Consider the following 23,995-nt stretch of genomic DNA (forward strand, 5'->3'; position numbering starts at 1 on the left):
TATGATTCCCCCCCAAATCACTGGGGCTTTCAAAGGAAGAGGAAAAAGCTAAAATTCAATTAGACTCATACCTGGAGAATGAGGGATTTCCTGCTGAGTAAATATGACCATGCAAGCCCCAAAATGGCCCAGAGATACAAGGAAGTTACTCAGGAGTCAGTTGGTCCCAGGAGACTCTCCTGACATTTATTCTGTGAAATTAATTGAGATCAGTGCTGAATTTAAGGGGGGAGAACCAGGAGCAATTGAAATTGCCTCTGTTTAGGGAAGACAGAAAACTTTCCTGCCTCAGGACTGGAACATGTCAGCTTTCCCCGCTTCTGGATGCTAATTTGGATTTCTTTATGTGGCATTTGGACCATCTCTGGCTCTGTGACCTGTAAGAGAAGCTCTCAGAGCTGGGACTATATTTAACTGTAGCTTGATCATCCCATGGCTGTTACAGAACTCACCAGTGCTTAGGAATGACTCATTTTGGGGGGAAAAAAAAAAAGAATCACCACCTTTGCTTTCAATCTATAAAAAATCTGCTCCCAGCTCCCTCTCCTGCTCTTCCTGTTCTGGTTTTGCACTGATTCAAACTCTGCCAACCCATTTTTAGTGATTCCTGAGAACTCTCCTGAGTCACTTTGGGTTCCCTCACATTTAGGTTGGTTTTTTTTCCATTATATCGACAGGTTTTTCTTCCTGTTCACTTACTCAGAGAGGAATCCACAATTGCCCCCAAAATTTGTTTTTCAAATCTCTCTGCTGATCATGCAGAATGTCTCTGGAGACATCAAGCAGCTCCTGCTTCATCCTCACTAAACAGGAGTGTAAACCCACTACAGCTGAGGCTTTATTTTCCTAAATGTCTTCAAGCAGCAAGTGTTTTCTCATCTCTGTGCATTGCTAGTGATCCCTGAAGAAGCGGGATAAAAACATGTATGAGGGATGTGGGAATTTGATATAAATTTGGATAAAATTCTTGAGGAATGCCCAGAAATTCTGGACTGAAGGGAGTGGCCAAACCCAGAGCTGAGCATCCATAAATCCCCCTCCTTCTGCTCCCCTGTGGAAAAGACTTTAACTGTCTGGATGTATTCAAGAAAATTCAGTGTTAATGATGCACATCATGATGGGTAGCACCAAAAATGGGTTTTACCCCGTGAGAAATTGATTTAAATTAAGATTTAGAGCTCTAGAAAACAGAAAGGGGCATCGACCAGGGATGTCCTTATGGGCAAGAGCTTTGTCTGTGAAATGGGATGAAAGCTTGAGCTGTTCAGAGCTTCAGTGTGAGCTGGAATTTTAAATATCAGGTAAAAAATTAACAAATTTTTGGAGTCATCTGCAATATCTGCATGGAAGGAGCCACAGAGATGTTACAAAGCAAACATCTGCTGAGGGCTGAGCTCGTTGTGAGTGAGGAACAGCTGTGTTTGCTGCTCCTCCAGGATGGAAATCCAGCAGAATTACAGAGGCACTCGGGAGAATGGAGCAGAAGCCACACATTTAAAAGAGGTTTTAAAACCTGCACCTGGTCCTTTAGGGGTAGAGAAAGAAAAATGAGCAGCCTTTGGTTTTTAAGGCTGCTGGAGATCCCTCAAAGGAAGAAATAATTTGAGTTTACCTGGAGGATGAAAGGAAAACCTGAAAGATTTTTTTATGGGGGTGTTATTCCTTTTAAGACTTGTGTCCCGAGGATAACATTTCTGCTAAATTGGGATGGGTACAGTTAATTTTTGTCACAGGAGCTGCTGTGGGATTTGTATGGGAAAGCAGGATTTGTGTTGGAACCACTCTGGGATGTTTTGTTCTTGCTGAGCAGTGACCCCACAGGGTCCAGGGGGGAAAACGTGGGGGGACAGGGACCTGGGGACACACAGCTGGGACAGCTGAGCCCAGGCACATTCCAGACAGGGTGACAACATCTCTCTGTCCCAATCCTGCTCCATGGAGGGAGATCTGCTGCCCTGGGCATGGCAAAACCCGGGGTGGGAAATGTGGAATTCCTTCCTTTCTCTTTTTCTTTCCCAAATAAACTGAATTTATCCCAATCCATGGGTGCTTTGCTGCTTTCCCACCCCAGCAGGGTGAAAGGACAGGTAGCTGGGGCTGAGCTGGGGGCCAGGATTAAACCAAACACCCTTGGTTTGCAATGAGCTTTGATAAATTTACTGGAATTTGGCAGCTGAGAAGTATTGACTTTGTATAATTGCTCAGCAGGTCTTTTATTCAGGCCTGGTTATAGACTTGCAAATATTTGCAAAGGGAAAAAAAGAGAGAGAAAAAAAAAAGAAATTTATATGGTAACCATTTTTAAAATCAAATTTCCATCTTTTTTTTTTCCTTCTGAAGGAGGAAAAGAAAACAGTTTCCAAATGAGTTCAGTTGAAGCAAATAGCACCAAAGGCAGAGCGAGGAGCTGTTTATGCAGATGGAATTCAGGGTGGATAAATCTCGATAATTTCCTATTCCAAAGCTGGAGATCTGTCTGCTCTCATTATTTTAATCATGCCTCCTTGCAGCACTGCCCTGCGAGAGCAGAGGCAGACCTGTGCCATTCCATGAAGTTTGGCACAAGAGCCTGTGACTGCTCTCAGTGTGGTTTTCCCTGGATTTGTGAGATGCTGGTGTTGCTACCAGAGCTCTGTGCTTCCCCTGCCATGATTTGACTTTATTTTTGTTAGAAAATTCCAGAAAAGTTACCCTTGGTGACCACTGAAGGGGAACCAGGCTATTTCTTTGGGTTTTGCTCTCACCTCAATGTGAGATCCTTAAATTTTGAAATTAATTTTTTGTATTTTTTTTTAATCATGATCCTTAATTTTGAGTTTTAGTGGTGCTTTTCATGTTGGGTAGGAAGAGAGAAATCCCAGTTGCAATCTTCAGAGGCTAAAAATCCTTGTGATCCAGGGATATGCAGGAAGAAGGAATATGCAGGAACAGAATCCTGCTTTGCTCCACAAAGTACATTTAATATGGTTCTTTTTTTATTGTTTTCTGAGTCCTCAGGGATCTGAGGTGGGTCTGAATATCTGATGAGAGCAGGACTATCCCAAATCCATGTTTTTTATTATTGTTTCAGAAAAGTCTCCTTGGCAGGCGGTCAGGGAGGATTTAGGAGCCTGTCCAGGTGTTCCAGCAGGACATTGGCTTTAGAGGGTTGTTACACACACAGCTCTGGGATAAATGGGGAATTCCACCTGGAACTGTCCCATTCCTGCTCCCTCAGAGTCTCCTTCCCAGTGCTGTGTGCTGAGAGGAGACCCAGCAGAGTCCACAAAGTTTGTGAGGGTAAAAAACTCTCTTGACCAAACCTTGCCATTCTCACCTCAACCTGCACCAAACCTGGGGCTCCTTGCAAGAAAATCTGCCCTAAATTACAATCCCTGTGTCCTTGCAGCCCTAAATTGAAATCCCTGTGTCCTTGCAGCCCCAAATTAAAATTCCTGTGTCCTTCCCACGCCCCAGGCCCAGGGGAGCTCTGCTTGTTGTTACTCCATGATTTATTCCCTGATTTCTCTTGCTTTTGTGCCCCAGGACGAGGAGGAGATGGAGGAAGCCACCAACCAGAAGCTGGCCCTGCAGAAGGCCAAGGAGGTGGCCGAAGTGAGCCCCATGTCAGCAGCCAACATCTCCATAGCTGCGTAAGCACCTTTCATTCCTTGGGGCAGCATTCCCTGCTGCAGTGTCACTGTCTGTCTGTCTGTCTGTCCAGCTGGAGCATCCCGTGGTCTGGGAGCCCTCCTGCACCACCTCTGGCCAAATGCTCCAGTGCTGAGCACTTAATTAGGCGTTTAATGAAGGATTTCTTTCAGTTTGGTGCTCTTTGTAGGGCCTCATCTTTGAATAATTGTGTTTTTGGAGGATTTTTTTTTTAAGCTGGCCCAGGATAGATTTCACCAGGTGAAGTGTTAACATCCCACTTTGGATTTTTAATGAGGAGATGAGTTTAATGATTTTTAATGAGTTATTTCTGTGTGTGCCCAGAAATCAGTATTTTTTAATAATCTTGAGAATTCAAGTGCAAAGGCATCCTCTTAAATAGCTGGAAAATGTGCTTGAATTCCCTTTCCTTGCTGTTTGAAAGAGCTGGGTGGAATAAAATTCTCCGGTTTGGAGGTAGGAACATCCATTTGGGATTCCCAGGTGCCTGGATGAGGACAAGCACAGGCTCTGGGATACCAAAACCCTTGGAAAGCTTTGCCTTGGGCCCAACTTTTCCTGGATCCTAGAGGTGCAGAAATGAGGTGTCGGTGGAAATATTAGTCCAGGTTCCTGTGTTTGAGACATCTCTGGAGATACCCAAGTGTTGGATGGACTTGGAGCAGCCTGGGATGGTGAGGGCGTCCCTGCAGAGGCTGGAATGGGATTTAAGGTCCTTCCAACCCAAACCATTCCATGACTCTGTTCTGGGATTCCTCACAAGGATTTGCTGAAAAGCTTCCTTGAACTCTTCTGGAATTTCAGCATCAACACCAAAAAGTTTGGTCCTGTATTTTACTGGGAGCTGCTGATGTTTTCCAGACATCTTTTACAGGGGAGACCTCCAAGGGCTGGAGAAGCTCAAGCATTAAAAAAAAAGAAATTTCCTGCTCAGTTTATTGGAAAAAACATGAGCTGCAGCCGGATTCCTTCGGTGGAAATCTCTTTTTACTGGGAGTTTAATCCACTTTAGCAAAGACAAAAGGCCAAGTGGAGCCAGTTTGTTATATGTGAAGGAAAAGAATATTATTAATTTGCCTATTTTATTCTTCTTACCATTTTATTTTGTCATTACTGCTGTAATCAGTTCCTATTTATGCTCTGGCTGTTTGATAGTTTTAAATACCATTTTTTCCTTACAATTATTTTCTGGCCAGCCTTGAAAAGAAGTCAAATGAGGATAATTGCTCCTGCTCTTTGATGAATTTCTTGGTTCTGGTATTTGAAAATGCAAGATGATGATGGTGCTTATTTGCTTCTGTTTTAATCAAAGTGTTTTGCATGGGAAGATTTCTTAGAAACCAGCAGGAAAAAAACCCAACTCACTTCCATGGACCTAAGGTTGAAATTGCTTAAAATCATCTTTTCCCATCATTTTTCACCAGGTTTTCAAAAGCACAAGGAGATTTTTGTGACAACAGTCTAAAGTGAGGACAAAACTATGGATTTTTGCTTATTTTGCCTCAGATTGAGTCTGCCCTGCCCCAACTGTGTGAAGATTCACAGGAGCACAGTGGCAAGGATGGTTCCCACATCTCCTGACCCTGTGACACCCTGTGACATCTCCTTGCCCTGCTGCAGGGCCAGGCTGAGCCTCCCACGGCCACTCACAGAGCTGTGCTTTGGGGACAAAAAGCAGCATTTAGGTCAAGGGGTTGATGCCTAAAGGGATGAGGCCCTGGAAGAGCAGGCAAGGGAGGAGTCAGATTTTGGGAGATGGGAAGAGGGGGTTGGGTGGATTGGTGGCTTGTGACCCGTGAGATTTAACGAATCCATCTCAAAGCAATTTGTTTTATACATAAATCCCAGAATATTCCGAGCTGGGAGAGAGCCACAAGGGTCAAATCCAGCTCTCAAGTGAAGAACCCTACAGGGATGGAATGTCCATCCTCAGGGAGCTCCAGAGGGGCTTGGCAGCCCCTAAGTCTTGGACAGGGGGTGGCTTGCAGCCCCTAAATGTTGTATTGGGAGGTGGTTTGCAGCCCCTAAATCTTGGACAGGGGGTGGTTTGCAGCCACCATCCCTTGGGTGCCCCTCTCCAGCACAGCAGGGCTGATTTAGGAACCTTTTGGCACCCAAATCCACCCCAACACTTCATTTCTCCTGCTCTTATTCCCCACGGTGCTCTGAGGGTGGAGCAGATGTGACCATGGCAAGTCCTGGCAGATCAGATCCAGAGCTGGACATGCCAAAAGTGCCGGGTGTTCTTAAAAATGGGATTTTTGGGAAACTGAAATATCACCAGAACCCAAAACTCAGGTACAAAGAACTGAGAGTCCAATCCCTGTAGGATTCAGTGAGCAAGGCCTGGGAAAACTGGGATTGAACTCCTGCAAAGGTGGCTCTACCCAATCAATTTCTGTTTGTACTTTCCCCTAAGGAACATTTTTTTCAGTTTTATAGTTTAATATTATTTTCCCAACCTGTGAAAATGGATTTCTGTAACAGCAGGCATCGATGGCATGGACGGATGTTCTGAAAACATTGATATTTTCCCTGCCTGCATCAGTCCAAACAGGTGGTGACAGAGAACACCATGACTTGAATTTTCTTGATCACGATGTTCATGTTCCCAGTGTCCCCACAGAGGTGACAAAGCTGTCCCTGGGCTGAGTCTGGTGAAAAGTCACGTTGGTTGTGCTGTCTCAGGTGCTGTTTTCTCCCTGCCCTTGCCAGTCCTGCTCCCAGCACTGGCTGTGGCTCCCCCAAACCTCCTTCCAGCCCTCCCCATGGTGCTGGATCCTCCACCTCTGGCATTTTTCCCGTGCCAATTCAGGGTGAGCTGTGCCTGAAGAGGAATTTTTTGCACTCTGTGACTTACGAGGTTTGTTTTTTTTTTTTAATTCCATGAGGTAATGGATTACAGTTGCAGCCAGATCCAAGGGAATCATTTAATCACCTGCCCCAGCCTCCCCTCCTAACCAAGCTCCATCAGATTTGCACATCCAGTGCCTTGGAATTGTCCCCTTGTCCCCCTCCTCTGCTCTGAGCTCCATTTATTGTGCTGGGTACTGAACATCATTTCCTCAGCACAAGGGAGCACTTGTTACCCAGTGTTATCCAGGCTCTGAAGAGGCACCTTCACCTTCCCTCCTGGAGCTGGATGCTGGGGCAGCTGGGAATTGCTTTGTGATTGATGGACACCGGGGATCTCCTTTAATAATCATTGCACTGCTGGGGAGGGATTGTTCATCATCTGCTCCCAACATCCTGCACTGCTCTGGAGCTCCAGAAATTTCCTCCTCCACCAGAGGGGTTCACCTGAGCAGATTTGTCTGGCCACAGTTGGTTTTTCACCTGGTGAACTCTGTCCTGCAGGATTTATGTTGTGGTTTCTCTGGATGAAAAGCGAGGCTGGTGTGGAGCTGCTGCTTCATCCAGCCCCCAGCATTTCTCTGCTCCACCACAGGGACCTGAGCAGATTTGTCTGACCACAGTTCCTTTTTCACCTGGTGAACTCTAGCCTGAAGGATTTATTTAGGATGAAAAGCGAGGGTGGTGCATTGGTTCTGTCACTTTGCAATGTCTGGCTGAACACAGGAGATGTGTTTGATTCGAGCCCATTGTTTCACTCTTATTTTTTTGTGATTTTTTTTTGTTTGTTTGTTTTCTGTTTAGCATTTTCCTTGCTTTGTTGTTTCTGGAGGTGAGTTCTGAGTTTGTTCAGCCCCTCTGTGTCGTTTGCCCTGCTCAGCCTCTGCACCTGAGGGACTTCACAGAGCCAGGGGTCTTTAGGGCAAACCATTGGTGCAGCTTCCTTGGCAGCCAGACCAGGGACAAGGGCACAATTCCAAGGCACGGGATGTCCAAAGCACTTTTTGGTGCCGCTGCCACTGGAAGGAAGAGCCCTCAGGCTCATCCCTGTGTGTCACACAAAGACCCCAAAGCAAATTTGGGGTTTTTTCCTGCTTTTGCCTGGCCTGATGCCTGAACTCCCCGTGTTTGGGCTCCTCCTCTGCCCTTCCTGTCCCAGCCAGAGCTGCACCAATGGTCTGTACAAAAGGGGCTGCCACGAGCACACCCTGCCCCAGGCAGGGCACGACCTGGGGCTCACCTGGCAACCACAGCATTCCCCAGTGCCCTCCCCTCACCTTTTCTTGGGGAAGGCCTTAAAATAGCAATTTTTCAGTACCCCTAAATTTGTAGGAGCCTGCCAGGTAGTCAGCCACACTTGGAGGAACTTGTTGCACTCTGTGATTTATGAGGTTTGGGGTTTTATTAATTACATGAGGTAATGGATTAAAGTTGTAGCCAGATCCAAGGGAATCATTTAATCATGGGTGTGAGCTGTGAGTTGTGGGTGGGAGGAGAACCTGGGTGGTGGATGAAACATGGTGGGCAGTGGAAGAGACAGCTCCTGGATGTGGACAGCAGACCTAAGCACAGTTTGTCACATTGCCCACTGCTGTTCCAGAGATACCTGTGCTTCCCAGGACACCTTTCCAGCCTCCAAGGACCTCCTGCTGTCTCCAGGACTGGCTTCTGCTGGTCCCTCTGGGGCTGTTCACAAAATTGGTGCTGTAATTGCAGTCACGCAGGGGGACAGTGCCTGTCAGTGTGAGCAAGGCAGAAAGCCACCAGAGGTGGCACCTCAGTCACTTCACCCTGAGCCCTCTGGCCCTTTTGTACATGTCTGGGGATGCAGGGAGGGGGGAACTGCTCTGTTTCTCCAGGTTTTCCATCTTGGAGGTTCCGTGTTTTCCTTCTGTCCCGGGAGTACCGTGGATTTCCACGTCTCTGTTGGGCTGTGGGGACCCAACAGGACCCAGCAAGAAGCTGCCTGAACACCCAGCCCATGCCCTGTGCTCTGCTGGGGGCTGTAGATTAGAAGAGGTGTTCTTTTCTTCTTGCTGGTTGTGATTTCTTCCCTCTCCTCCTGCCCTGGAGTGTGTCAGTGTGTGAGGTTCTGATTCCTCCCGTGGGTTTTCCTCTCTGTCCTCACCGTCCGTGTCACCCACAGCCACTCTCTGGGCTTTGTCCCTCCTTCCTGGTAAGTAGCATCTGGTGAAAATCAACTCCTGCTGTCGTTTTGCCCTGGAAAAGGAGGCTGGGCTGGCTCTGTGGTTTCACACACAGCAGTTCCAGGCAAAGTTGTGGTTTGAAAAAGGCAGATCCAGCCATGGGAGCAGAGCAGTGAGCTTGGAGTGCTGCAGGATTTGTGTCACATTCCCTGCACAGGTGACAAGGACAGAGCGTGGCCTTCATCCTGCCCAGCACCAAACAAGGCAGGGAGACACAGAGAGCTTCATCCCAGCCTCCCACTGAGGGATGTTCATCTGCTTTCAACAATTTTCAACAATTAAACCCAAAATCTCCACATGTACTGCACGGTGCTGACTCCCAGGTGAATCAGAGCAGCATTCTCCTCCATCCCAAGTTTTCCCAAAGGAACTTCTTGGTTATGCCCTGCACTCAGGGGCTTGTTCCCTGCAGGATTTTGTTGCCAAAGAGTAAAAAGGTCCCCAGCTTGAACAACCTGGAAATAATAATTTCCTTGGCCAGCATGCAGGACATGCCACCCCCACTCTGCCTCTGCTCCTGTTTCATTTGGCACCAGACAAATACAGAAATCCTGGGGTTTAGGTAAAATACTTCACCTGGCTGCTCAGCAGATTATTTGCTTCAAGCAAAACTTTTATGATGCCTTCCATAATTTTTCTTATATTCACTCCAGGTTTCTGAACCTCTGAATTTTGTGTTATATTGAGTATCTGAGCCAATGTTTCTGTTTAGAACAATCCATTAATTTTAATAAATGTATATTTAAAATTCTACTTCTATGATACCCAAAGAACATTAGATTTTTAACTGGGCCTTCTGGTTGGCTAGAATGGATTGTTAACAGATTTAAACACTCGTAAACGGAGAAGGAAAAATGCTGCAACTGAAAAGGCAAATCAGGAGGTGAAGGGATTTTATTTTCAGTCTTGGGGAGGATTATTGGAATGCTGTAGATTGATTAAAAAATTATTGTTAGAGCTAGGAAAAAATTAATGCCTCAAGCCAGGATCAATCAGGATATTTAGAATCCTGGTTTTCTGTGGATTCCCTGCCTTTTCTGTGTGATTCAGTGATTTCCATACTTAGAACCCCCCACATAAGTGGTGTGGAGGAGATGGAAGACAATCTACAAAATTCCTTGAGCTGCAGGAAGCTCCTTTCACCTCTGGGCCTTGCCCCACTGAATCTGCAGCAGTGCTGAGGTTTTTAGGCCCAGTGACCCAATTTTGGGCAGTCTGAGCCAGGCCCATCCCAATCCCTGTCCGAGGAGAGAGGTAGGTGCCTCCAAAGAGCCCATCTGAGGCAGGGACTGAGGAGAAGCTGTGTGGCACCAGCTGCTGGAGCTCAGGTGGATTTTGGAGCCTGAGGTCCTCTCTCCAGCCCTTGCTCCATGCTAAAGCTTCCTCCTGGAAGTGCCAAGAGCAGGAATTAGCATCCTGCTCCCTCCCCAGGGTCGCAGAGGTGGCTCTGGCAGGATTTTGGCGGTGTGAGTACCAGGGAGCCGCCTCTGGGGCACCATCGCGTGCCTCTGGGGCACCTTTTCCTTTTGGCTCCCTTTTGGACTCTTTGGTTGTGTCCCCGTTCTCCAGAGGGTGGTGTGTCTGTCCTTCCACAGCCCTGGAGCTTGCCCGGTCTCCTCCCCGTCTGCATCCAGCAGGACGCGGCCTGTACGAGTCTCCTCCCGATGTCTTTTATGGTTTCTCTGCTCGTTTGGTTTGGTTTGATTTTATTTTTGTTTCGGTTTGGTTTTTTTTTGTTTGGTTGGTTTTTGGCTTTTTCTTTCTCACTTTTTGTTTTCTTTGTTTGTTTTGTTTTTTTGCATGTGCAGTTTTGTAAAGCAAACTCGAGGTACTGTATCTCGCAGCTCGTCAGTCTCCAGCGTAAATTCACCGTGAGTTGCTCTCTGTTACGATATTCACTACGTGGATTTCTCATTTAGAGCTCTATCAGCCTTCCCCTTCTCCTGGTGCCTTCACTCTCCCTGTGTTCTTTTTCCCCAAAAAATCATTCCCATCATTGTAGAAAGCCTCCAGACCAACATCCAGGGAAAGGACTGGAAGGTGTCATTGTCATTTGATGCTTGTGATTTGTGAGCAACTCTTGTGTTCCATACATTGACTGTGACTTTCCCCTCCCTTTTCCTTCCTCCATTTTTCTCCCTGAATTCCTTTCCATCATTTCTCCTGAACTATTCTCCTCTCTTGTTCTGTCTCCCCTCGTTTGATGGTTTGTCTTGTTCTCACTTGTATTTCTTTCTGTTCTCTGTGTTTATTCTGTGCTGGGCTGTTTGCTTTGATGTTCCACCAATGTTTGCACTCTGGGTTCCATGGGAGAACCAGGAGAGCTCTCTTGGAGGGAAAACTGGAGGAGGACTTCAAAAGAATTCTGGAAACGGGGTCCAAGTGAGACTAAATTGGAAAACTCTTGAAAAGCTGGTTATGTCTTTGCTCTCTGACCTTCTCGAGCTGGAGCTTAAAGCGACAGATTTTGTCCTAATGAGGCTCTTGGCAACTCCTCTGGAGCTGGAGTTGAGCAAACACAGTGGAAAACTTTCTCTCACTCCATGTGCTTCCTCCCAATCCAATCCTGCTGGCTGTGCTGTGGGTCAGGGTGTGCTTTGACACCAACAGGTTGGTAAAAACATCATTACTGCTGCTGACTAACCCCAAAAACTCCTCATCAGCTCCTGTCCCACCCCCACGAGTGTCCTTTGGGTTATCCTTTAACTGTGTGACCTTGTCTTTCTTCTTTAATGCTTTTGGAGACTCAAGTAAGTGCAATTCCAGCCTGGGGGTTTGTCCTGGCCCCACAGCAGGCACCAAGGTACTGTGAAGCCAAGGAGCTTTTCCAGCAGCTTTTCCTCCCTGATATTCCTCTGAGTGTTTGGGGGCTCCTTGTGCACTGGTGGATCTTGGACAAGTTGGGATTTAAAATATGTTGATGCTTTATGTGAGTTTAACTTCTGTGATCAAGACTGAGCTGTTGTGACTGCCCAAAGCAGGTGTGACCTGTCTGTGCCCAGGGCTGATGGCTTACGGGGTTGGGACAGTGAAAATTAGGGGAAGAAATTAGATTTAGTCATCTTTTGGATCATTTCTTCCAATGTATTTCCTGGCTGCTGGGAGTTTTGACATGCAGAAAGGTGCAGAGAGGGCTCAGCTGCACTTTGGGTGCCTCCCACCCTGACAGGGGGGACAGGATGGAGAAAGGGAGGTGTTGGCAGCTGCCTTTGACCCAAAATTCCAATTTCCCCCAGCAGAAGTTACCCCAAACTGCTTCAAATCAATGTTTTCCCAACTAGCCTTTAGAAAAATATATAGATTTTGTCCTCTTTTCCAAATTTCCAGAGGCAGAGTTGCCTTTTATATAAGGATGAAATCAAAGTGCAGGTACCAAAATTCTTTTGGAAGGAGGATCGGCCACATTTTGAGGCATTTTTCATTGGGGTTTGTTGTTAAATCCCCACCAGAAGAGACACCCTGGAATTTAACTGCTGTGACCAAGGTTGAGCTTTTGTGATTGCCCAAAGCAGGTGTGACCTGTCTGTGCCCAGGTCTGATGGCTCACGGGGCTGGGACAGTGACAGTTAGGGGAAGAAATTAGATTTAGTCATCTTTTGGATCATTTCTTCCAATGTATTTCCTGGCTGCTGGGAGTTTTGACAGGCAGAAAGGTGCAGAGATGGATGAGCTGAATGTGCTTTTTCTTTTTCTCAGTGAGTATTAAGGAACATTTCCCCAAAAACCTCCAGAGAGATAAAGCACTGGGCTTTGTGCACACCACCCCCAAAGTGAAATATCCTATTGTGTTTTCCAAGTGGAAAATGGAAATGTGGAGTTTATGAACCCTGAGTTCATGAACAGAAAAGAGGATTTGAGTGGAAAGGTTTTGTTGTATTTTAACAACAAATTCCCCTTTATCTGAAACACAGAATTTCACCGCCAGTGTGTAATGTGTGGTTATTTTTAACACTGAATTATTATCTTTCCGTAGGCTGCTTTCATTCATTATTTACTGCAGCAAAATGTTAAGGATTTCCATGAAGTGTAGCAGTGATTTTAAAGGTTATGGGAACAAAATCTTGAATCATTAAGGAGCACCCTAAGATTAGAATCTGTCTAAAAATATACTTCCCTTTCTTTGAACAAACCACACAGTTCTTTCAGGTTTTAATTTATACCAATATTAGTCATTGATTCATTAATATGAATTTTATTTGATTCTCCAGGAACTGAGGGTTTTCTTTCCAGCCACAGGCAGGAGTTGTTTGTTGGTGTTTTAACCCAAGGAAAAGCAGTGGAACTGTACAAGCAGGGGTATCTACAACATTTCCAGCCTGGAGGATCTGGGGATGGAGTAGAGCCTTCAAAGAGTTCCAAATATTCCTGAAAATAGGGATGGGGAGTAAAGCAATGAATTACCAGCAGTGTTTGTGGGATGTTGGCAAGTCAGGGGTGATTTACAGGGCAATTTCCCTAATGGCTTTAGGAGCGTTTTAAGCAGCCAGCAGTGAGCAGGGTTCAGATAAGCAGTTGGCTTTATGTTCTTTTGTGGAATTTTATGTTTTTTTATGGATTTTTTTTGGTGAAGTAAATATTTGTTATCACAAATCCTCTTTTTGTTCAGTTAAACGAGTAGCTCATGCTGTAGCTGGGCTGTGCCTGCCCTGATTTGTGCAGAATTCACTGCCCCAAACGAGGGGAGAAGCAGAGGAATTCATTTTTGCCCCGTTGATGTTTTTTCATCTCCTCTAAACCCCTCCTGTTGCTGCATCTCCTCCTGGGCAGGCAGCTGGGCTGAAGCCCTGCTTTGCTTTAAGGGGTGCCATAAATCAGCTCCCAGGCTGTCCCCATGCCCAGGGAGCACCAGGAGAGGAGGAGCTGCCACAAATCCTGAGCATGGTGGCTGTGGGGACCCAGAGAGAGCCAGGGCTGGATAAATCCAGCTGGACAAGCAGCTGCCACCTCCTGCTGCTGCTCTGGCTCTGGAATTCCCAGCACTGTCCCCACGGGGCCCATGTGCTCAGGTGCTGTGCCCTGGCTCTGGGTCCTGGGTGGTGATTTTGGGATGACAGGGTTTGGGATGCTCCTCACTGCTCTGGAGGTGAAATTGAGCTCACAGGCATTGTGTTTTCCTGACTGGGTTTTTACCACACTTCCTAAATATCCTGATTTGCCATTTAAAAAATATTTTTGGAGTGTTTTTCCTGTGGAAAGAGGAATGGCTGTGCAGGCATTGCCTCTGCAGCTCCTGCTCTGGAGCTGTTGGTGCCCAGAGCCAGCGGGTGGCTTTGTGCTGGAGGTTTTGGCACTCGCCTCCGTAACTTGTGTCAGTGTTAAGGATGCAGCTCATTTCCAGGTGCTGGGAAATTCCAGCTTGGAATGTCAGTGTCTGATTTACCCAGGGATCTGAGCTGGGTTGATGTGTGCACTGCCTGGTTCCTGCTGGTTCTCAGGGGTGCAGTTCCCTGGCAGCACCTCTCACTTAGCCCTGAGTGATGGGCAGTGGGAACAGCTCAGAGATCATTTAAGAGCTGATTTATGTTATTGGTGGAACTGAAACACAAGTGCAAAACCCCTCCTGTAGTGGCACAGCTCATGTCAGAGCTGGGCTGAGGATCAGCCCTGAATCCCAATTTTCCTCCTCTTCACTTCCAGCCTGATTGAGGGGATTTTCTTTCCTTCTTGGCTGGTGTCTTGGTTTGAAAAGACAGGTTCTGAAAGGAATGCAGGAGCCTCTCATGAAATGGAAAATATAAACCTTCTCCCTCTGAATTATTATAAGTTTGAGATTAAGAGGCTCTCAGGCAAAGATAAGGGAGTAAGAATAACAGTTCTTTACTAGGAAAATTAAAATACAAATGCAATAGTACAAATATAGAAAACAACCCACTGCCAGAGTCAGAACACCACAGCCACATCTTGCATTTCCAGCCTGAGCCAGCTGGGATGAGCACAGCACAGGCAGCAGGCACGGGCTGTGGCCATGGCAGCTGCCTGATGATTTTCTTGGTGTTTTGCTTTGGCAGTCACTGCAGGGACACTGAGGCTTCGTGTCCCAGCCCTGCTGGTTCCCGACCTGTGGCAGTGCAGGAGAGGATGGAGCAGGGGGTAGTTGTGCTCCTACCTCTGCTCTTGGGTTTTAGGTAAACTGGAAGTTTCAGCACAAAGACACTTTTCCAATTAATCATTAAGGCTTATTATCACCTCAGTGCTGCCCAAAGCACAGGACAGAGGCTGGTCCCCACCCCAGGACTTTCACTATGGAGTGAGGAATATTCCCTAAGAACAGAGTTCTTTGTCGCAGCATTCAGGGAGCTCCGCCAGGCACAGAAAATCCCTGAACTTTCTCTGAGCCTGGCTTTGAAGAGATTTGTAGTCCAGTTGGGTTTGGCAGAGCTAAAACCTGGAGTGTGGCAGAGCAAGGCTCCCAGCCATCCCAGAGGATGTACAGGACACTCTGGGTTGTCCATCCCAGGCAGCTCCATCTCTGCTGCCTGAGAGAGCTCTACAGAGCTTTTCCTGTGGCTTCCCATGGGAAATCCTTGGACAGGGCAGCAGGGCTGGGCAGTCAGAGGATCTGCATATTCCTTATTCCTTCTCAAACCAAGGAAAGCTGCTGATGAGTGAAATTTTTTTTTTCCCTAATGATTTTGAACTAAAGAAAGTGGTGAGTGCCCACTGTGATGGGGCTGTTCATCCTTGTGCCAGCTTGGAGGGGGCTCTGTCTCAGGAGGAGCCTGTCCCCCTTAAGCGTAGGATTTGGGGTGAGCAGGGCTCTAAGCAGGGCCTTCTGCTATTATTTACATTTAGAACTGTGATTTTTATCACTTCTTCCTGCTGTGGTGTAAATGGGGGACTCAGCTGCTGGAAAATGAGTCCAGAACTTGGCAGCAGGGCATAGATATTTAATTTTGGTGATCAGCTCTGATTTTGGGACTAAATGGGGTTTTTCACATCTGCCTGGGTGCTCTCATGAGGGCTCTTAGTGAATTTTTTCCTTTTAGCAGCATCAGGCAGCAACAACCTCGGTAAAGAAGCGATTCCCCAGCAGAGCCCAGCGACACAAAACCCTTTTGACAGCTCCCACTGTGCCACATGAGCGTGGCTGGACGTCACCTCCCCGGGGTCTGTGCACGGTGACAGAGCCAGACAGTCCCAATCAGCACCAGAACACGCAAAAGCTGCTTTTTCCCACTGCCAGGGGAGCCCAGAAAATGCGTAAGGAAGCCGTGTTTGCCTCCCCTGTGGGCTCTGCTCCCTCCAGCTGCACAGCTCAGCCTGAGGTGTGGGGAATGGAGGTGTCAGAGTAGGCTGGGAGGAGGAAAATGCTTTTTCTGGTTTTGCTAGAAAAGTTTCATTAACAAAAAATGGGTGCTGAGCCTCCACGAGGTTAAATCCAGAATTCACCTGGCAGCCAGTGAAAAGCAGAGTTTGGCTTGAGGTTTTTAGGAGAAAAAGAAAAAGTTGTCCCTTCACAACCTTCAAACCCTGGCTGGGTTTGTGGTCACTTTGAATGTGGTGGTGAGAACCCAAATGCTGTGCTGAGAAACCAAAGCATTGAGGCCATGCCAGAGGAGGTGTCTTGGTCACAAGAGATGACAGAGATGAGCAGGTGTCTCCAGGTGGTCCCGTCTCATCTTCATCTTGGGATACTGAGGTGGTGAAGGGCCAGAAGGGGCCACACAAGGAGGGACTAAGGGCTCTGGGATTGTTCAGCTGAGCAGAGTGAGGACAGAGCTCCCCGGGGCTGCAGCTCCTCCCGAGGGGCAGCTCCCATCTCTGCTCTGGGACAGGGACAGGAGCCAGGGCACGGCTGGGGCTGGGCCAGGGCAGCTCAGGCTGGAGCTCGGGGCAAGGCTCTTCCCCCAGAGGGTGCTGGCACTGCCCAGGCTCCCCAGGGAATGGGCACGGCCCCGAGGCTGCCAGAGCTCCAGGAGCCTTTGGCCAGCGCTGCCAGGGATGCCCAGGGTGGGGTTGCTGGGGGGTCTGGGCAGGGACAGAGGCTGGATTGATGATCCTGATGGATCCCTTTCAGCTCAGGATCTTTCATGGATCTGTGTGTGACTCTCCCACCCTCTGGGCTCTTTTCCTGGTGCACAGGACAGTTTTCCTCTTACTTGTACTTTTCCATTCTCCAATGATGTGTGGCTGGTCCGTGCTCACCTGGAAGGATGCTGTGGATTTAGAACAGTTTTAAACCTCTTCTATGAGCCAGCAGGGCAGCACAGCTGGAAAACAATCCCTGGAGCTGGCTGGAAGGGGAAGGGGCTGGTGGCAGGCTCGGATCCTCAGGGACAGGTTTCATTTTCCCTGCTCCTCCTGCTGATCTAACTTCTCTTGCTCACTGCTAATTTCCTCACCCAGATATTTCCAGGTGGGGAGAAAAATGCTGCTAATTTTGGGAAGCTTTGTGGGCTGTTCCAAAGCTCTGGCTGGGGTGTGTGATTTTTGTGTGCTGACGTTTTAATCCTTCAGACAATTCCCGAGGCTTCCACATTTCCAAAACGCAGAATAACTCCTTTCCAGAGGGCTGATCTCATAGTGTGTGGGCAAACTAACACGGATGATCCTGCTGGCTTTCCCTGCTCATGTTCTCTCTCCATCCCTGTTACTCCTTTGGTTTGACCCTCTAATTCCCCGCCTCAGCTAAACATTCCCTCTTTTTTTTGGTTGGCATTTAGGGAATTGGTGCGAATTCGGGTGCTGACTTCTCACCTTTCTCCCGCCCTTAGCAAGCAGCAGAATTCCTCCAAATCCAAGTCGGTTTGGGAGCAGAGGACGAGCCAGATCCGGATGCACAACTTCCGAGCCAGCTGCGAGGCCCTGTACAACGAGCTGGACCCCGAGGAGCGGGTGCGCTACGCCACCCCCCTGCACATCCGGCCCGACATGAAAACCCACCTGGACCGGCCGCTGGTCGTGGAGCCCCGCGGCGAAGGCAGGAACAACATCACCAAGCTGAGCCCCGTGGATGTCCAGGAGGTGGTGGAGCACCCCAAACCCACCTCCACCGACGGGGCAGAAGCGCCACGGAAGCACCACCGGCATCGGGAGAAGGAGAAGCTGGGAGAGCAGGAGAAGGGAGACGTGACCAAGGACGAGAGCGGCGAAGCCGGGGCTGCCAACAAGGAGGAGCGGCACCGCCAGCACCGGAGCCGCAGCAAGGAGGTGGAAGGGGGCAGCAAGGAAGGGAAAAGCGACCGTAGCAGGGGGCAGGAAGGTGGGAAGAGGCACCACAGGCGAGGCTCGGTGGAGGAAGGGGCTGAGAAGGAGCACCGCAGGCACCGCAGCCACCGGCACTCCTCCGACCGGCCGGGCAAGGAGGGCAATGGCACTGCCAACGGCGCCCGCAGCGAGCGGCGCGCCCGGCACCGCGGAGGGTCCCGCTCCGGGAACAGGGATGGAGAGCCCGGGGCCAAGGGGGACAACGCAGAGGAGCCCCACCGGCGGCACCGGCTCAGGAACAGGGCGCTGTCCACCTACGAGTCCGTGGAGAAGGACAGCGGGGACAAGGAGGGGGAGGCTGGCGAGAAGGAGCACCGGAATCACCAGCCCAAGTGAGTGAGTGCTGCCAGACCCTGCCTGGGTCGGGTCAGGGGTCACAAAGCCCCAGATGTGTCCAGAAAATCCCTTATTGCCCCTCCCTGTGGGATTCCCTGCTGTCCCTGTCTCCACACCAGCTCCCACCACAAGCTGCAGTTCTGTTTTGCCTCAGTCAGCAGTGACAGACAATTTTGGTTCATAAAACAGCTCAGGTTTAAGGCAGGAAATATGCTGTAAACACCAACAGACCCTGCAGGACACCAAGTGGAGCAGAGAATTTCCCAGCTTCTGAAGGGAAATTTCCTTCCTTCTGAAGGAAGCTCCTGAGGGACATCTATTTAAATTTCAGCCAGCCTTGCTTACAGCCCTTTGATTTTCATTTTTAATGGGGAGCCTTCAGCTGCACCACCAGTTGTTCCAGCACATGGCCTCTTCCATTAAGAGCAACGATGGCCCCCATTTGCTTTAATTCTTATGTAAGTCAAGTGAGAAAAGCAGCCCTGGTGAAGCATTTGGAGTAGTTAATAAAGAAGGATAGATTGCCTTTTCAGCTTTATTAGTCTGATGGAAAAGAAATTGCACTGGGATTCTTTAGAATAGAGTTCATGTCACCGTGGAGAGCTGTGAGTGGCACTGAGATAATAATTTTCCTGTCTAAATTATCTTCCTTTCAGCTGAATTTCCAAACACTTTGTCTGCTGTTCAGCGTGCTCATGTGCAGGGGCTCACTTTCCTCCTCACTGGAGCAGAGCTGCTGCTGCTGCAGAGGAGAGCAGGAGCCATTTAGCTGCTGACTGCCACGTTCCAGAAGGGTTCCAAAACCATTCCAAACCGTTCCAAAAACTGGAAAATGGAATCAGCACATTTAAATAAGGCCTGGGGAGAGCGTTAGGGAGCAGTGTGTCAGGATTCATCCAGCAGCTGCTCTGGGGAGTGGCTCATGGCACTGCTACATGGTCCTGGCGTGGGAGCATCATTAAAGTGACCCCAGGGATGTCCATTGCCACAGTCCCCTCCTAATGCTGGGATTGGGGTTTGGCTCAGGAGGTCTTAGAGAAAAAGATCCCAAATTTTGCTGTCAGAGGTTGTCCTGTATCGATGCAGGGCACCCCCAGCCAGGGAATATAATGTGCTCTGACTCCATGATTGTTCAGAAGGCTGAACAGTTTCTTTATTAAGCTATACTATATTACATACTAAAGAGATACTATACTATACTAAAAGGATACTACAAAGATACTAAAGAAAAACCTGTGACTGTCTAAGACAGCCAGGACACAGCTTTGACCCAATTGGGCAAGGAATCCAAACAACCCTCACTGGTGTCCAACTAACAAATCACTTTGGGTAAACAATCTCCATAACACATTCCACATGTGCCAAACAACAGGAGCAGGGAATGGACATAAGAATTGTTTTCTCTTCTCTGAGGTTCTCACTTCTTTCCCCAGGAAAACAAACAACCGGAGCAGGGAATGGAGATAAGAATTGTTTTCTCTTCTCTGAGGTTCTCACTTCTTTCCCCAGGAAAAATCTTGGGAGAGAGAATTATGTCTCTCTCTGTTCAGAGAATGTGAATGCCACAGTCCTGCAAAGCATTTCCATGGAGGAAACAAGCCCAGCACGAGGTGCAGCATCAGGGATGTGTTCTCTGAACCTTTCCTGGGCCATATTGAACAAATCCCACTTTTTCCTAGGGAGAACCAGTGTGAGCTGGAGGCCAGTGGCAGTGGCAGTGGCCCTGGGAGTGTCCCTGTGCACACCCTGCCCAGCACTTACCTGCAGAAGGTGCCTGAGCAGCCGGAGGATGCCGACAACCAGAAGAACGTGACCAGGATGATTCAGCCCCCCCTGGACAAAACCACCACTGTGAACATCCCTGTCACCATCACTGCCCCTCCAGGGGAAACCACTGTCATTCCAAGTGAGTGCCTTTGTGCCCTGCTTTTCCTGCTGTGCAATTGCCAGGAAATCCAAATCTCCAGGGAGTGAGGGGGGCTCTCCTGGGTGCTGCCGTCCTTGAGAGGCAGCCAGGGAACTTGGTGATAGAGGAGCTGTAATTGCCACACAGAGTGCAGGAACTCAGCAAGGGTTGCTGGGCTCCTGGTGGCTCTGGAAAACACCTGGAGATGGATTCCCTGGAGATGGCTCACCCAGGCCACACCCTGTGTGTAAGGGAGAGGTGAGGGAGCAGGGAGAGCAACATCCATGTGTGACCCTGCTGCTTGGGCTCCTGTGACATTCCAGAGCTTTTTCCAATGCTCTGCATCACACTGGGAGCAGAGCCACCCTCCCTGTCCTTCTCCAGAGCTCTCTGCCTTGATCTGTCTGCACAGATTTACAGATGATCCCATGATCCTTGTGCCCAGCCACCACCAGCCTGTTCCCACCCTTTGGTGCTGATCCCTGGCAGGGTGGGAACAGCCTGGAGGAGTCTGGAGAGCTGAGGAGAACCCCAGAAGGAAATCCAAGAGGTCTACATTAATCTTCTGGCTGTCAGGACTCTACTTTCCAAGAGGCACAGCCAGATCTGGCAGGATCTCTGTATTTTTTCATTCTATTGTCAGCCACAAGATTTATCTTTTTTTATAATTATTTTTCCTTCTTCTTTCTCCTTTTTTTTTCCCCCTCTTCAATGGTTATTTTCCTATATTGTGATGCTGAGTTCCTGTCAATCACAATTTATCAGTCTCTCCCTTTCTTGGCCATTTCCTCTGGATCTGGCTGGAGATCCAATAAGGAGTTTATTGAACATGTCACTCAAACACAAAGAAATGTCATTTCCTTGCAAAATAAAATAAAAAGTAATAACAGCCCTGCACTGAATGCATTCCAAAGGGTGGGATTGTTGGACTTTAGGTCCTGGGAATTAATGGAAGAGCCTTTATGTGTGTCTAAGAAGAGAATTTGCAGCATAAAATGTTACCCAGCTCGTAGATGGGAAATTATCTTCAGTATATTATCCCATAAACCCCCTGCAAGTGAAGTCAGGATGAGCACTGGAGAATTTCCAACCTTTGGGAGGGAGGTTGGGAACAATCTCAGAGAAGGAGATCCCAAAACCTGCTCTAGGATGGATCTGCTCACCTTTGCCCATGGGGAACTCTGACCAAACCGAGGTGCACGATGCAGGCACAGCTCTGGGGGTCCAAGAAGTCCTTTCCTGCCTCTTTTCCTATTTCTGGGAAGTTCAGCAGTCTCAGCCTCCAGATTATTAAGCCTTGTCCATGAATCTGCTCCTTTATGTGTTCCAAAGCCAGTTGTGCTCCTGCTCCACAGGACAAAACTCCGAATCACAAGGCTGGTCAGACTTCCTTTTGATTTTCTTTCAAGGATCCTGAGTTGATCCCTCTCCCTGAGAATCTGTGCTCCTTGGGATGAGTTTTCTAGCCTCAGTTTGGCAGCTCCGGGATAAATCAGCTCACGGTTTCATTTCCTGGCTGTTCCTGTGGCTCAGCAGCAGTGGAGGGGCAGGGGGTGATAACGATCCGATGATTGTTCATCCCATTTAATCAGCACTTCCCAAGGCTGTTTGCTCTCCCAGCTTGCTGTTGCCATTTCCAGCTGTTCCAGGCAGCAGGAAGGCTGCAGATCCCTTTTTAACCCTCTCCTTTGTGCTCTCCCTGAATTCCCATTTCCAGTGAACAACGTGGAGTTTGAAAGCAAAACAGAGGAGAAGAAAGACGTCGATGACTTGACCAAAAATGGGCCTAAACCAATCCTGCCTTACAGTTCCATGTTCATCCTCAGCCCCACAAATCCGTAAGTTCCTTTAACACCAATTATGGGCTCCAGGTGCTTCAAAGCAATAACACGAGTGGGATTTTCATCTCTGAAAACACACTGGGGTGTGAAATCAAAGCTTATTTCTGTAGGCCAGATGCTGTTGATCTGTTTCCTGGGGGGATAAATTATCAGGACAGGGGAAATAAAATGCTTTGGGCAGACCCTGCTGATTTAGATCCCAAAAAGTGGGAGCACAGGTACTGTTGGGAAAAGATTTTATCAGGAATAACAAGTTGAGGAATATTCCCTCACTGTTGGGAAAAGATTTCATCAGGAGTAACAGGTTGAGGAATATTTGGGTACCAGCAAATTCCTGCAGGTTCCTCAGCCGGAATTCCTGTTCTTTCCATAAAGTGGCTTTGCATCACTGCAAACACTGAACTTTTGAGAAAACCTGGATGTTTTTTATTTGCCAAGGCTTGGAGTGGGTTCTGCTGGGGTTGGGGCATTTCTTCCCCTTCAGGCAGCGCTGCCTCCTGAGAGCTTTGGACTGCAGGCCTGGGAATTCTGAACCTGTTCCTCTGCAGGGCTGTGGCACCAACAGGGAGAGGGATTGGAATTATTGTGGCATGAAGGGCTGTGAGTCAGTTTGAGCATTTTAAGGGAGGGTGTTTGGAACTTCTGGAGATCCCCTTGGAGCAGAGGTTTCTCTCTGGCTCAGGTAAACTTGTACTTCTTGCCCAGATACAAAAGGGGAGCTCAGGCCCTTCTTTGGCAGCTGGGTTTAAGAGAAGGATGAGTTCTGCTCCTGCTGCTGAGGGCTGTGACATCCTCCGCAGTTCTGGAACAAAAAAGGCTCTGAGTTCTCAGATTTGACATCCAAAAATCCCCTGTGGTACTCCCTGAAGGCTGAACAGCATCCCAGAATCTCCTGACTGAGCTGAGAGGGACCCACCAGGATCATTAATCTGGCTCCTGGCCCTGCACAGACACCCCAGCAATCCCAACCTGGCCATTCCAGATTGTCCAAACACTCCTGGAGCTCTGGCAGCCCTGGGACCATCAGCTGGGGAGCCAAATTAGGATTATGGAGTTTGGCCTCTGTCTGGATGGATAAGGAAATGGTTATTTCCCTAATGTTTGGTCTTTTTGCTGTGAAGTGACCACCAAAAATGAGCTGGGAAAGATGTGCCAAGGCAGTAGAGCTGGGTGAGGAGTGAGGGGTGCTGAGCCCGGGGCTCTGAGCTGAAGACTGGGCTGGGCAGGCAGAGAAGCAGCAACATTTCGTTGTATCCTGTGGCTGCTTCTTTTCTCTGCCCTCATCACAGTTAGGATGTTCTGAGCCTCGGTGTCCAGGATTTGGGGGTTCTTTCAGTTGCTTTGTTGTTTCAGCTTGCTCCAGCTTTCACTTCCCCCCAGGAAAAAAAACAAAAACCCAAAAACCACCAAAAACCCAAAAACCAACAACAAAAAAAAAAAACCAAAAAAAACCAAAAACAACCTGTTCTGAAAGACCATTGGAAAAACAAAGTTCACTGGCAGAAAAAATGTGTTACAAGCAAGCCAAGGGGGAATACCAAGACAAATCTCAAACTCCAGGAATGACAGCAGCTTGTTTGTCCTCCTCTGGGCAAGGTGCAGAGAAAGCTGCATCCCCCCAGGGGTTCTGGCTGCTGGGAACAGAGCTGAGAGCTCTTTCTGGGCTCAGAAGCTTTTCCCCACTCCAGTGCTGCCATTTCCCTTCCAAGCCCTGCTGGGGATCCATGACCCGGGTGCTGCCAGAGGGGAAAACAGCTCAGGGAAGCAGAAATAAATTCCTTTTTTCCCCAAGTGGCACCTCCCTCTTAGAGCACACGGGGCTCTGAAGTGATTTCTCAAGCCCCACTGGCAGTTCACAAATGCTCCCACATCTCACTGCTGGTTATGAGCGATGAGGGGCTAAAAATAGGGGTTGTTATTGCTTTGATGGATTGAGTTTGATGCAGGAATTATGGTTAGAAATGGTATTGGAAATGTTGCCTTTCACTTCTGTG

The 23,995-nt window shown here is 48.4% G+C and overlaps 1 protein-coding gene across 9 annotated transcripts in view; it reads left to right on the forward strand.

Annotated features, from left to right (window-relative positions):
• Window positions 1-23,995, forward strand: part of CACNA1B (calcium voltage-gated channel subunit alpha1 B) — a 298,336-nt gene that overhangs the window by 201,327 nt on the left and 73,014 nt on the right. For 5 of the 9 annotated variants that reach the window (XM_039720117.1, XM_039720118.1, XM_039720119.1 and 2 more), the window contains 4 exons: window positions 3,526-3,632; window positions 17,426-18,250; window positions 19,934-20,160; window positions 21,878-21,998. In XM_039720117.1, the coding sequence (XP_039576051.1) occupies window positions 3,526-3,632; window positions 17,426-18,250; window positions 19,934-20,160; window positions 21,878-21,998 (1,280 nt within the window). Of the gene's footprint in view, window positions 1-3,525; window positions 3,633-10,519; window positions 10,583-17,425; window positions 18,251-19,933; window positions 20,161-21,877; window positions 21,999-23,995 lie in introns of all 9 variants that reach the window. The other 4 variants (XM_039720115.1, XM_039720116.1, XM_039720120.1 and 1 more) reach the window with 1 other exon arrangement.

This window comes from Passer montanus, unplaced genomic scaffold (assembly GCF_014805655.1).
Source record: "Passer montanus isolate IOZ18808 unplaced genomic scaffold, ASM1480565v1 scaffold43, whole genome shotgun sequence".
NCBI classification, from domain to species: Eukaryota; Metazoa; Chordata; class Aves; order Passeriformes; family Passeridae; genus Passer; species Passer montanus.